A 13286-nucleotide genomic window follows, 5' to 3' on the forward strand; every position below is an offset into this window, starting at 1 on the left:
GTGAAACGAAATAGCGGCAATGACGTGTTAAATAATTTAAACTGTCGCTTTCAAATAAATCCTTTTTCGTATTCTGCTTTACTGAAAGTACGTTAAACTTTGAAATACATATTGCACTTTATGTTTCATTTATTGATAATGACACAGTATTGGCGATTGATGAATTTCATCGAATTACATTTCATTATTTCAATTTTCAATTAAGAGCGATTCAAATATGTCCAATTTATTTCTCATATTTTAATATTTAAAATCTTACTTTCACTGTATACAAATGTGATTTCAATCCTCTAAATAATAATATTCTACGATACATTTACTGAAAATCAGTGATAAAAACCGGAATTTTAAATATCAAAGTAAATTTCAACAATTAAAAATTCGTTTGCGAACGAAACTTTGCAACAACTAGCCGAACACGTTCACCTCCCAAGTATTCCGCAAACATACAGAAAAAAGAACCACGGCAAAACTTTCGCGTACTACAGAAAAGTTTACGTAGGAATAAAAAATGCGATGGTATCAGTTTCTCTGTGAAACGTTCCATAATATATCGATTCGAACTAAGAAGCAACTATTCATTGAGTAACAGTATTTAATCAACATTTTGCGACTCGACGTACAATAGGAAATTATTGTGGCCACATTATGCGAGATGCTATTCTTAGGGTAGTACAGAGTCTGGTAATTATCGTTATTTACCTTTTTGCCAGGCCGCATCGGTTGTAGTCTGCTCCTTAACGAGGCATGTCACGAGAACACGTTCGATCGCAGGGTTAATTTGGACGCAATGAAACCAAAGCCCGGGGCATTCTACGATTGCATCTCGATACGATCGTTATAGGATGAGCTCTATGTCGGATTTTCGCTTAGCGATATCAGGCCTACCTCCGACGCCATTGATCAGTGGCATCGTTCCAAATTACCCTTTAAACATCCATTCGCCGACGCGGAATTGTTCACTTTTCTCGATCGGTCGATCAGTTTTTACGTGCCGGCGTTGCAGACGCGACTGACGTGTAATTTCTCTTGACATTTCGCCCCGATTTCCGGCTGAAACCGTGCCGCGAAAAAAAAAAAAGTAACAACGAGAGTTCGTCCAAGTTCTACTGCATGAAACACAATAGCGCATACTTTCTGTCTCTCCCTCTGTCTTTCTTTCTCTTTCTACGAAACGCTCTTTCCTCGACAGCACTTTCAATCCGTTTGATTGAACGAAATTCGGATCGACGTGGAGACAGGCTAGAAAAACTCATTTTTGATGCTTGGCTCGAAGAACCGATGGAAGGGAATTTTGGAAAAAAAAGGGCACGCGAATAGTCCCGATGCAAAAATCATGATCGGTCGGCGAGACTTGCAGCAATTTGTTGGACGCATATATATGGGACGAGGAACACGAAAACCGTGACGAGAGAATATTTTTGAAAATATTGCCGCTATAGGAAAATGTTATTGGACGGTACTGAAGTGCCTTAAGCGATACATTTTTTGTTTTATTTTAAAGGGAAAATTCAGTTTTCTACGGGCGAAGGTTTTAATGGAAAATTCGAAATCATTGTGGTTTCTGTTACCCGTTACATAATCTTGTGTTTTGCAATTTATAAGATTATCAATTAATGAATCGTTAACGGTGATTAGTAATTTATATATCAGATCACATTTATCTTAGTACTTTTATACTTAATATACGTATAATTTTTATATTTCATTGCATATGTTGCATATGTCGAAGAAGAATAGAAAGTTTTTTATCCACTAGGGCTTCTATCAATACGCGAAAGCTCCATCGAAGTAATTTAAGAGTGTTAGAACAGTCACCGTTCTTTCTTTCGTCCAGTTGAAAGATAATTATATTTCATAGATTAATCGAATTTCTACGGCCCTCTAACGACATAAAAATCTATAACGTCAGCGTAATGTGTATAACTGCGTGGCAACGATATTTCTTCAGAGCTACTAAGATTTCCGAACATACCGCCATATATTCTGTTTATCAAATACTCTCATTGAAACGTAATGAATGTAGAATTCTTCAATTTTGCAACTAACGTTTCTCACTCGAATTCTTCGAAACTCCAACTCCATCGGTATTTCTAGCGAACGAAGATTGTCGATCAATCGTCGCTTTAACACACTGTTATTTGTTTAATTTTCGTGCAGATCGGTCTCCATAATGCGATTGGGGGCGAAACGTTGCAAAGCGTAGTATCTGTAATTTCTACAGTGGGTCGGATAGTGACGGTAATGCATAATGATTATGAGGTATTACGTACGAACATTGTGCGCGCTCTCGTTGGAAGGTCCTTCATCATGTTCGACATGGACACGCCATATTTTCCAATACACAATCTGTGAAAGGAATGAAGCACGTTCGTTGATATATGGTGCCACTCAAGGCGTATAAGCGGCAGTAATTCACGGTATTATCTGATCTGGATGCGTGGCTATGTGAAAGCGGATAGCGCTCGCGCCAGAGTAACAACAAGAGGGTGGCGGAAACCACGTTGAACGTGAAAGGGGTGACGATGATCAGAGAAAAAGAGAGAGGGAGAGAGGGAAGGAAAAGAAAAAGTTAACGAAGAGAAATGATGATCCATGGCGATGGCTTACCAAAGATCGCCACTGTATTGATTTGATCGAAACGGTTTCTCTTTGTTTTACAAGATTATCCCTGAATTGATGTCTTGCAGCACAAGCTCCGATAAAATACGCTTTTCGCGTATAGTATTTTACTCATACAGACTTTTGTTGGTAATCTACTATTGTGTAGATATATTGTGTGTGAAAAATTGTTAGATTTTATACGTTTGAATGATTTCAAGATTAAAAACGAAGTTTATCTACGCAGACATTTACGCAGGCAAACTACTCTTCGTTCCTTTCTTATCTTTTACAAATTAACTGTGAATCTTTCAGCCATTTCTCAGGAAATAAAGTTTGTCTTATAACGATACGTATGAAACACTAGACGGATATTAAAAAACTCTTTTATCAATATAATACCGAAATTGATCTGTTTAATACCAATACTGATGTGATACCAAGTATAATTTTTTAAACGAGATCTTGATAGAGTTTTAAAAATTTTTTAGAAATTTCGGTTTTTTATTTCTCCACTTTTGCAAAATATATGTACGCTTAGCATGTAGTTTGAAGTACGTGTGTTTACGTATATATATCTTTATTTGTTAAAAGATTCTATATAAATGCGTAATACATTCTTAGAGTTCAATCGACAAAATCGCAAGATTTTCTCAGCGTCTGACAAATTTCGTCAAATTCTTTCATCCACAAGTACCATTGTTCTCATAATGAAATTCACGACTACTTTCCCTCTGCCATTTATTTCGTACCCGCCCATTCGTTCCATTATTACCGTCGTTGAGGGTTTTTATTCCTTGGTTCTTGCCTCGTCCCCGTTCCTTCGGCACCGGAGTTTATATTTTTCATAATTAATTGGCCTGGCCGGAGACTTCTAAACAATGGTTAAAGTCCCTTCGTGATTTTCGTGATTTTCGCGATTCAAGAAATAATGAGGCGTATTCATCATCTCGCGGAAACGTCGCGGATAAAATGTGTGGTTTGTTACAGTATATAGTTACTCTGTGGCACGAGTTCACGAATTTATTCACTCAATTTTCAAATTCATTCATTCTATTTCGTGGCAATTAAAAAATTAGGGCGAGATCAAGAAGTCTTTAACGAAAACGTTTTTAGAGGAAACGATATGAATTGTGTCATTAACGGTTATAAAGAGTAATTATATAAAGTACAAGTAAGGTACCTTCATTAAGAGAAATAAAAAAAATGTGAAAGAGAAGTTGAATAAGAAATAATTAATGCACGACGCTTCATAAAAAGCAGGAAGAATTTAAAATACAGTGTTCGTAAATTTCAGTTACTTTTAAGTTGAACTGTTAAAATTTTCAAGTAAACATTGACGAAGCGATGTAAAATAAAAACGAATGTTTTTGAAAAATCCACGGCATAAAAAATATTTTTAAAAAGTCTTCTTTTCGAACGTTCTCTAACGAACGTTTCCCAAATAAAACTCGCTTACCACCATTGGCACAATCAACAAATATCCAACGTAATACTACGTTTGAAGTTGAAAAAATCGGAAATAGAATGCTTTATGTCCAAATGATACGATATCCTAGTATATATACGTATCCTATCGTTCATTATCTATCTACGATATCGCAATATTTTCATTTGTTCGGAACAGTTTCTACGAGCACGTGTCGGCACATCGAAATGCTATTAAACACAGTTCATACTGATGGAAGAAAGATCGAAGTCGCTGAATGTTAGTGATATATATCATCGTACGCTTTCTCGTTGATACGTGACTGGAAGCAGGGGAAGCTGGCTGGGTTTCTTAAATCACTGAAGCACCACCAGAGAATAGTAACCGGTATCTTTGCCGGTAGTACCATATTCCGTGCACGATTTACCCAGAATCGGAATGCCTGGTGATCGTGTCCTGCGGTTGAGGACGATTTCTCCAGTGAATGTAAGAGACTAAAGGGGGAGAGAAAAGAGTTGGAGAGGTGACTCGATTTCCATTACTTACAATTATTGATTTAGACGAAATCAGTCGGAGACGTGAAGAGAAATCGGAGTAGTTAACAAAAATGTTGAAGTATCTCAACGACGTTCTCTATTGTTATTATTATTTCTGAAATAGCGATTCATGCTTTTAGTAATTTCCGCTTGTAACTTGGTGATTCCATAAAAAAGACAGCAAGCGTTGCTTCCGACTATTAATTCATCGTTGATTTCTACACTTTGGTAAAATTCCAATCGTGTTGCTACAAGTTGATCAAAATACCTGGTTACTGACGAACCACAGTATATTACGACACTGACTTTTAAAAATTAATGGAACGTTTATAACTTGCTAAAAATAAGGCGTTAAACTTTTGTCTCTAATTTTGTATTTATTACATAGAATTTCGAAATTTTTATTCGATAATGTTTCTCTTCTTCGCGCTTGCTGCATTTTACGTTTATTTTCCAATGCTAGGTAGTTTGGAATTAAATGCGTTTTAGTATTTCACGATATAGATTCTAAGAACGAAATATCTCGAATCATGTTCGACAATGATGGTAGTGGAAACACAGCCATAAATCTCGGCTTCCCGCGTCTGAATACTCTTCGCGTTGTATTCATGCGTCTTTTGTCTGATCAAGCGTCGTCATATATCACTTCCTTGTCCTCTGCTGCACTATATTTTGCTTATCTGAATCGATACATAAAACAAGCACCTTTTTGTTATAAAACAAACACAATGTCCCCTATTTCTCGTTTTTTGTATATAAATATTCCTTCTGCCACATTGTATGAAGAATATTTTTCGAAATATGGAAAACCGATTATCTATGACGTGTCTTTATGAAAATATATACGTACCTTGAATTAGGTCAACTGTCAGTTTCTCAAGTATTGTCAAAACTTCTCTTTCGAGTAGACTCATAGAGACAGAATTCTACTTGTTTGCTCAGGCACGACTCTATTCTATTTGTTTTACCAGACACGAACCGATACTACTACTTTCGTGCCCGTTCGCATACGGTGTAATTCTACTTGGCTATCCATGCACGATTCCATTATATTGGTTTAGCTTGGTATTGGAACGCAAACTTTTGCCATAAATACTCAAAGACAAAAATAAATTGCGCCACTCTAAACACGATATTCACGACTCTATCTTCTCTACGGCTCTACGTAAATTTTTACCCAAGTTAATGTCTCGAAGATTCATTCGAAATTCGCTTAACAAGCATACATTTCGTTCTAACGACTTGGAACTTTTTATCTCGCATTTCTGTTCCTCTATTCTATTAGAAACAAATTATTTGAAAGATCGTTTACTACGAATTATGAAACAGTTACCTGTAAAACTTGAAACGCTTGATCAAACTCATCCTACGGTTCGTTGACGTGCTTTGAAACACGCTCCTTTGAAAACACGCTACTTATCTTTCATTTTTCTCGAAAGTTTTGAAACGAGTTCGTCTCGCTCTACCATGTCGTGTAAAACATTACTCGTGTACATAAGGCTTCATTATTGAAACACGGATACGCAGTGACGGGACGTCAAGAAGGCGTCAGGAATAATCACGCCTCGTTGCTCTGGCGAGAAACTTTCCTCGTCCTTGATGCATGCACGTTCCACGGTTCGGCAGGTGAACAGTCAAAGCGCTAATGCATGACGGAAGAGTTGGAATAAGTATCGATCGGCCGCAGTGGTCGAATAGCAGTTACCGGCGAGCATGGTCAAACAGTAGTAGTAATAGAACCGGTCGTGGTTAGCCAGCAGTAAGAGGGTAGTTGCGGTCAGACAGTTAGTATCAGGTCTCGCTGCGGTTTGTCGTGAATAACAGTTTTAGTTCATCATATTGTATTCTTGCTTTGGAAATGTCAGCGGTTACGAATCGGTTCACGCTGCAACGCTCTGGGGAAAATTAACGTAGGTATACCAATGGGGAAGGGGGGGGGGGAGGAACGTCGAGGAACGTTTCTACGCCTGTAATAAAACTTACGTGTTAATAAAATTTACAGGCCGTCTTCCTGGAAGAAGGTGAAAAGAATAACTACGGGCGGGAGGGGGGGGGGGAGGCAGTTATAACGAAGGAAACGAAATATTTACTGGGCAGGCAGTTGCGGTCGAGTTTGTAGAAACCTCGCTATCTTCATCTTTAGAGCGTGTAACGAGATATTTCGCTGTAATTTGCAGAATTCTTTTTTATCCGCGTGTGTGTTTGTTCGTTATGTAACGAGATTCTGCGTTGTGTTGTAAAATTACTGTGGATGGTAAAATTAGTTTATTCTTGGAATTAATATTTTAACGAGTTCTAGAGGAGCTTTAATTGAAAGTTTTAGGGATTTGATCGGATTATTGACGGAAGATTATCCATATTTTATCATATTTAATAAAGAAATTTTATAAAAAATTATAAATAGTAACATAATTCAGAATGTTTTATGAAATATACAGTTGTTCGCGAAAATAGCGCTACGGAAATTTCAAAATATTTTATACAACACGTACAATATACCTACGCATAAGGATTTCCCACGGTAGGTCTTCGCGTACTTTCGTGTACCGCTTCGCTTCATAGTCGCCTCGTCTAATATTGTACCGTACTAACAAATGGAGCCTACAACGAAGTACTGTATTACAAATTACCACAATTACATTCTTAAGGGAAAAAAAACAGCAGCTTACGTGACACTAAAATTCGCGAAGCCACTTTACACGATCTTTTATCGTCCTTCTTCCCCGTCTTCGTAACTGAAAATATTTACAACTTCAAGAAATTGCGTGACTCAGCTTGTTTATCAACCGTAGAAACGTAGAACGTTTCCGAGCCGTCTGAACAATACCTCGCGTAGGTTTCAACCGGTCCGCGTCAAGATGTAAACACGTTCGAGTTTCCGGATGGGCACGGTAATTTAATCAACTTTTTAACGGCATTCTGGACGTTTTAATATTTCACGGAAAACTATCTAACTGGAGTTCTCCTTTGCTCGCCCTGGTGAAAGTATGTAAGCGTCGTTTGTCAACAAGTAACGGCTTCGTGGCACGAACCACGGAAGTTAGGCTGGCTTGGCTTGCCGTGCGTTTAAGAGGATGTCAGGTTGAAACAAAGCCGATTAAGCGCTTAAGACCGAATCGGTTGAATGCCTAATTACGCTGTGAATGGCGTTCAAGTAGATTCCTCTCGCTGGCAATGCTACAACTTTCCTCTCTTCCCATCCCTTTTCCTGCCTCTCTCTTTCTCTTCCCTTTCTTTCACTGTCCACCTCTATTGTTCCCCTTGGGCTCTACTTGCTTAGCTTCTTATCGAATACAACTGAAATTCCTGTTTTACCTCGTCCGAATCGCTTCGACGTATCGATCTCTCTCTATATAAAGGGAATCTGTATAAAACCATATGATTAACATCCTAAGTCTATAACTTTTTAATTTAGACGACACATCGATGGGCTTTCTCGCGACACTGTTTATGGTTCGTCCGATATCTCTTAGGCCTTTTGTCCACGGTACTACGATATGATTTTATTTAAAAACTTTAATATGGTGAAAATTAGTTGCCAAATAGCCGCCGGTTTATAAATTGCTTTTACAGATAAACGTAACATATGGTTTTACTGCGGTATTCGGTTTTGTATACGTTTTCCGTACTGGCAAACCTGATTACTTCAGATCTGTGAAATCGATAATGAACATTAGATCAATCCGAGACGCGTTATAGCGCGTATTGCGATAGCTGCGTAATAGCTTGTCTTGTTTTACGAGACTATGTACGTAGGACGTGATCGATCACGTTTGTCATTTCGAGTGTGATTTCCATTGTTTTGCGGATAATTGGTCGTTGTACCGAATTGCCATAATATCCTGGTATATATACATATATATGTACAATATAGATATGTAGACTTTATAACGTATGTATTTTGTGTACATAGAGAACTTCGCATTATATGACGTAATATGATTCTATATGGTGGCGATTTTACCTTTCAATTTGGTCTGATTTAATATTGAATTACTCTTTACTAGTGAGTTCAATAATTTCCATGCAATTTCCAGTTTCTCCATATTCTAGATTTGCGATGTTGTATAACATCGCTTGATAAAACTTAACCCGTGATAGATAATATTTCAGTAATAGTACAATTTCATATATATATATATATCTTTTATAAATGTTTATAAATTTTATAAATGTTTGAGCGTTTTGTTCGAAGATTTCCTTTCGACTTTATTCTTAATTTGTCCGAGACCTACTACTTGGACGTTGATTCTGATACTTCCTTCCAGAGCACTCAAGGTTAAGTTATTTACAAAGATTTACCGAACTTCTAGCGTCGATAGACCGTGGATATTCATGGAAATGTATATCTTTTAGAATACAATTAAAGAAATGGAACATAAGAATTGTTCCTAGGTAAATATTAAAATGACTACTTTACTTTGTGTGTTTTGTATATTTCTACATATTTTAGGAATTTCACGCATTTAAAGTCTAGTCACAGTCTAACGATCAGTCGATCTACGGATTGTAACTATAAAAGTCGCTAAATTAGACACATTATATGTAGAATGAAGTATCTAATGCGTAAGATAGTCAAATTTTTAGAATCGTCGCTTCGGTGTGCGGATTTTTCCATTTCCGGAGGAAAATGCAGTGTGTCGATCGATCTCTGATGAATCTATACGTACAGTTACGGGACAATATATAGTTGTAATAGTAGCGAAATACCAGAATGCATTGTCTTGAACGTCGCGGAAGCTTCGAGTCTAAAAATTCTGCAGTGCCTCACCGTAAAAGCCTCGAATCTAATAAAACACTTATTTATCCTAAAATGAATCGATTCGTAGAAACTGAAATTAGTATTTCAGAAACCATTCGGCCAGATTTTTCAATATCTTTTTCGAAATTTTCTTACAAAATAAACAGCTTCGTATCGCTGACTGTGAAACGTTTAACTATGAAAAACTATCGACCGTATCGAACGATTCCCTAGTATTTAAACACTAACAATGTAAATTCCATTCGTTCCATCGAGATGGAGGTCCATTTAACGATCCACGGGGAAACCGAATCCGTGTAAACAATCAAGCGAAACCAAAGGAAGCGGAGAATCTGGAGCGGTGTAGCGCTTCGCACAACAAGACCGGAGACTCGTGCGTCACAGCTAGGAAGCCCTTTAAGTGCAAACAGGAAGATCCTAAATATGCAACCCTCATACCCTTTATGGTGCGAACGCCAGTGCATTCTCGCGCCTTGTGAAACGAAATTGCGTCTCGGAAATGTTTCGCAATGTTGGTTGGTCTCCGTTTGCTAAATACATATGGACGTCGGAAATAAGGGTATCCGTTTGCGAATACATGGCTGGGTGTCGTTGTACCCTCAAGAATCTACTGCCCCAGAACAACATTTATTCATGGAATGATATTTTATGTTCAAAGCGATCCGCTTGATCTACAACCGGATCTCCTTCGTTGCAACGACGAAAATAATCCTGTTAACTGTGCAAACGTGCTTTCGATTTATATGCTAATAAACATCACATACATAATTATAGATGTAATATCGTCGGTCGTAGGCTCGCTCGATCGACCACTGTGAATATGATTGGAAACATTCTTTCGAGTTTTCACGATCGTTCTTATTCGTATTTTGTAGTTTCTTGGACCATCTGTTTCTCTGCTACGTATTTGATATTTTATTTGTTAAATCACTGTGTCATGAAAATTAATCCGATATAACTATTTTCTTTAATGTCATAAGAAGCATATTTGTTTATCGAACTCCTTTTACGGTTGATGGTATAAGGAAAGTATAAGGAAATAAAAATTTAGAGTTTTCTCAGGAACGAATGATGCCTGGTTGAGAGTATTTGTATTCTACTTGGCTTGAAATATCGTTTTAAGTTTCAAACAAGGCTTCTTCGACCGTTCCATGAAGAAATATATTTCGAACTGTGTGAATCGGGTATAATGTGAATTATAAACAAAGCGATAATAATATGTGATTCAAGTAATTTGACGTTGGAATATTTTACAGATAAATTCCCGAAAGATTTTTGGTGCACGAGACCGAAGGTTCCTTCATTCGATGACTCGTATTTTATCGATTTCGATCTAAGGACTTCAACGAGACGCAAGAGCCGAGTCAGTCCGCAACCAGCCGTTAGCTGATTCGACAAGGATTAAGGAACGAAGTGCAGTTTGAAAGAACAGCTGCACAGAGGCAATTAACATTTTGTTAATTCATATAAAGTAGTTCACTGTATAGTTTTGCCTTGTCGCGTGTTCACTTTCATTGGATCATAATATAACAAAGAAATTCAAGAGGCTTGGCTTGCATCGTTATAATCTCGAATGCCTGGAATATCCGGCCAACATCGAAACTTACTTGGAAACCTACTTTCTTACGAGCTGGGAAATTATTTAGTGGATTGATTTTGAAGAACTGACAACAAGTTGAAGATCGATGTGAAACGCGAGGTGTGCTGAATAATACAATTTAAGGAGTTCAGGATGGAAAGGAAATTAGAATTTATACAATAACGTTAAATATCATAAAGGTTTAATCCTTGACATTATCCATTTAAAATTCAGAATCCTTCTTAATACTTTTAAATTTTGCGCTTGCATATCTGTGAATTTTTAAACTCTTTTCAAGTTGTATTAAGCACTAATATTTATGCAGTAACTACTAAAAGTTTCCGACCAGAATGTACCTCTACTTCAGCTTAAATTATGCAAAACCTGCAAAACTCTTTGCAATATTTTATAAGATTACACCAGTGTGATAGATTTTCATTTTTAGAAATTCTTTATCTCAACGATATAGTGAAATTATACTTCACGCAGCCACTCTACTATAACGGTACTTTCATTCTTTGATTATATATCAACATATAATGCAGAAGCTTGTCAATGTAATACTAACACTTTCGCGTTACTATATTTTATTAGGCGAACTCACCATTTATCTCCGTAGAACTTTGGCGTCTCAGTTTGAAATAACAATTCTTCACCCGGAATCTTCACCACATATTACACCGCTTCGTAGCAAGATCAGTTGGATCAAGATAGTCCATCGACGTCTCATAAAATTCGCAGTAAAATCTGCGTACGAACGTGCAACTGACACTTCCGAGTTCTTTGGTTGATCCAGAGCCAAGGAGATGACAGGATACGCCTCCAGCCGAGCAGGATCCTTGACACCTGGAACGAGGCCAATCTCCGGTCCGCCAGGAGCGTCGAACTTATGCCGTCGGCAGAGTTTCAAAATTATTACTCGACCGCGTCAGCAGCTACTATGTTTGTTTTCGTCCTGATGCTGGTACTCTGTCTCACCTATTTTCCATCCTCGTTCGTTCTTCGCCCACAATTTTCTCTTTCAGCCGCCTGTCGCGCTTTCTTTCTCGGTCTTTACGCTGTTTCGTCTTTCTTCGTGACTGGAATCGAAGCGTTTGCAATGAAAAGCGGCAATTTAAATATTGAAATTATATTTGTTGAAAGAGAAAAAAAGTACCTATAGATTTCACGCAAGGATCACAGAAGACTAAACTGATTGTCTGATTTTGATGTCACTTTATGATTAAGTAGAGGAATTTTAACACTAAATGTATAACAAGATAAGATTGAAAATGAGAACACGTGTTATATTCAAAGATGACAAATTTTTCAAAATAATTGAGAAGTTAAGTTGATGATGAAGTTTTGTAGAAGCCAAGGACGCGATTACTGAGACAAACGATATTTTCCAAATTTTTGAAGTGAATGAAAAAACGCGTTTAATTGATAAATGAAGCAATCAATTGTGCTAACATGGAATTGATCGACAACGTATTGAAGTCTCTTCCCTATAAAAAATAGAAAATGTGATTTGTGTTCTTCTCCTGTAGCGTTTAAGAGTGGCAAATTTTGATTTGATTTTAGAGCGATGGTTGATTTTCAGTTGAATTTTATTGCATTTTGAGTTGCTCCTTACAACAGCACGACGTGCTTCGATCGTGCACGACGAGCATTTCCACTGCAGCGGATAAAGTATTCGATGATCAATGGTCATGGAAGAAAACGCGTGGTATAGTGAGTTGGGAAGTTTCACAGGGTACTTTCATTAGAAGCGAAACACGTGGCGCGAGGAACACCGGCGACACAGCAAGAAAAGCAGCGAGCAAGAGAGAAATTGTACACCGGTTGCGGTGAATGGACGAAGCAGAGCGAATAGATGTATGGAGTGTTTTCTACAATCCGATTATCTTGGTCGACTTAAGCGGATTTCCGTGAAAACTTCGCCACGGCTGCGCCGTCAAATCCTCTGTAGTTATAAACGGGAAGACTGATGCGCCCATTGTTTTCCGATTTCTCGAGTGGTCAGCTGATGGGAGGGTATTGACAGAAACAACTAGATGAATCGCATACCGAAGATAAAGTTTTGTATTTACGTTGAGAGAGATTTTACTGGAACGTAAGCGCATATCGTTTCGCTGATACTTAGTTTGTTGCTTGTTCATTCTAAAATCCAGTGATAATATCTACCAATAACAATGGTGAATCTTTAATGGACTTTGAAGGTATAATAAACTTTAATAACGCGTAAATGTAATTGTCTAATTACAATCATGGCTTACTGTTTTCTACGATGCTTCATTACGAGTTCCGGCTGGAATTAGTAGCGATTTTGTCTTTAGTATCTTGCTGGAGAATTCTATTGTACGTTGGTCGCTATCATCGCGAATCGTTTGCTATAGG

The 13286-nt window shown here is 37.6% G+C and overlaps 1 protein-coding gene across 8 annotated transcripts in view; it reads left to right on the forward strand.

The window, feature by feature from the left end:
* Positions 1 to 13286, forward strand: part of LOC122568315 (protein O-mannosyl-transferase TMTC1-like) — a 273776-nt gene that overhangs the window by 109349 nt on the left and 151141 nt on the right. The window contains exon 1 of one of the 8 annotated variants that reach the window (XM_043727932.1): positions 12692 to 13002. The exons of the other annotated variants lie outside the window; for them this stretch is intronic. Coding sequence (XP_043583867.1) covers positions 12944 to 13002 — 59 coding nt within the window. The 5' untranslated portion in view covers positions 12692 to 12943. Of the gene's footprint in view, positions 1 to 12691; positions 13003 to 13286 lie in introns of those variants that run through there. 8 annotated transcript variants of the gene reach the window in all.

The sequence above is a fragment of the Bombus pyrosoma genome, linkage group LG6 (genome assembly GCF_014825855.1).
Source record: "Bombus pyrosoma isolate SC7728 linkage group LG6, ASM1482585v1, whole genome shotgun sequence".
In the NCBI taxonomy this organism is placed as follows: Eukaryota; Metazoa; Arthropoda; class Insecta; order Hymenoptera; family Apidae; genus Bombus; species Bombus pyrosoma.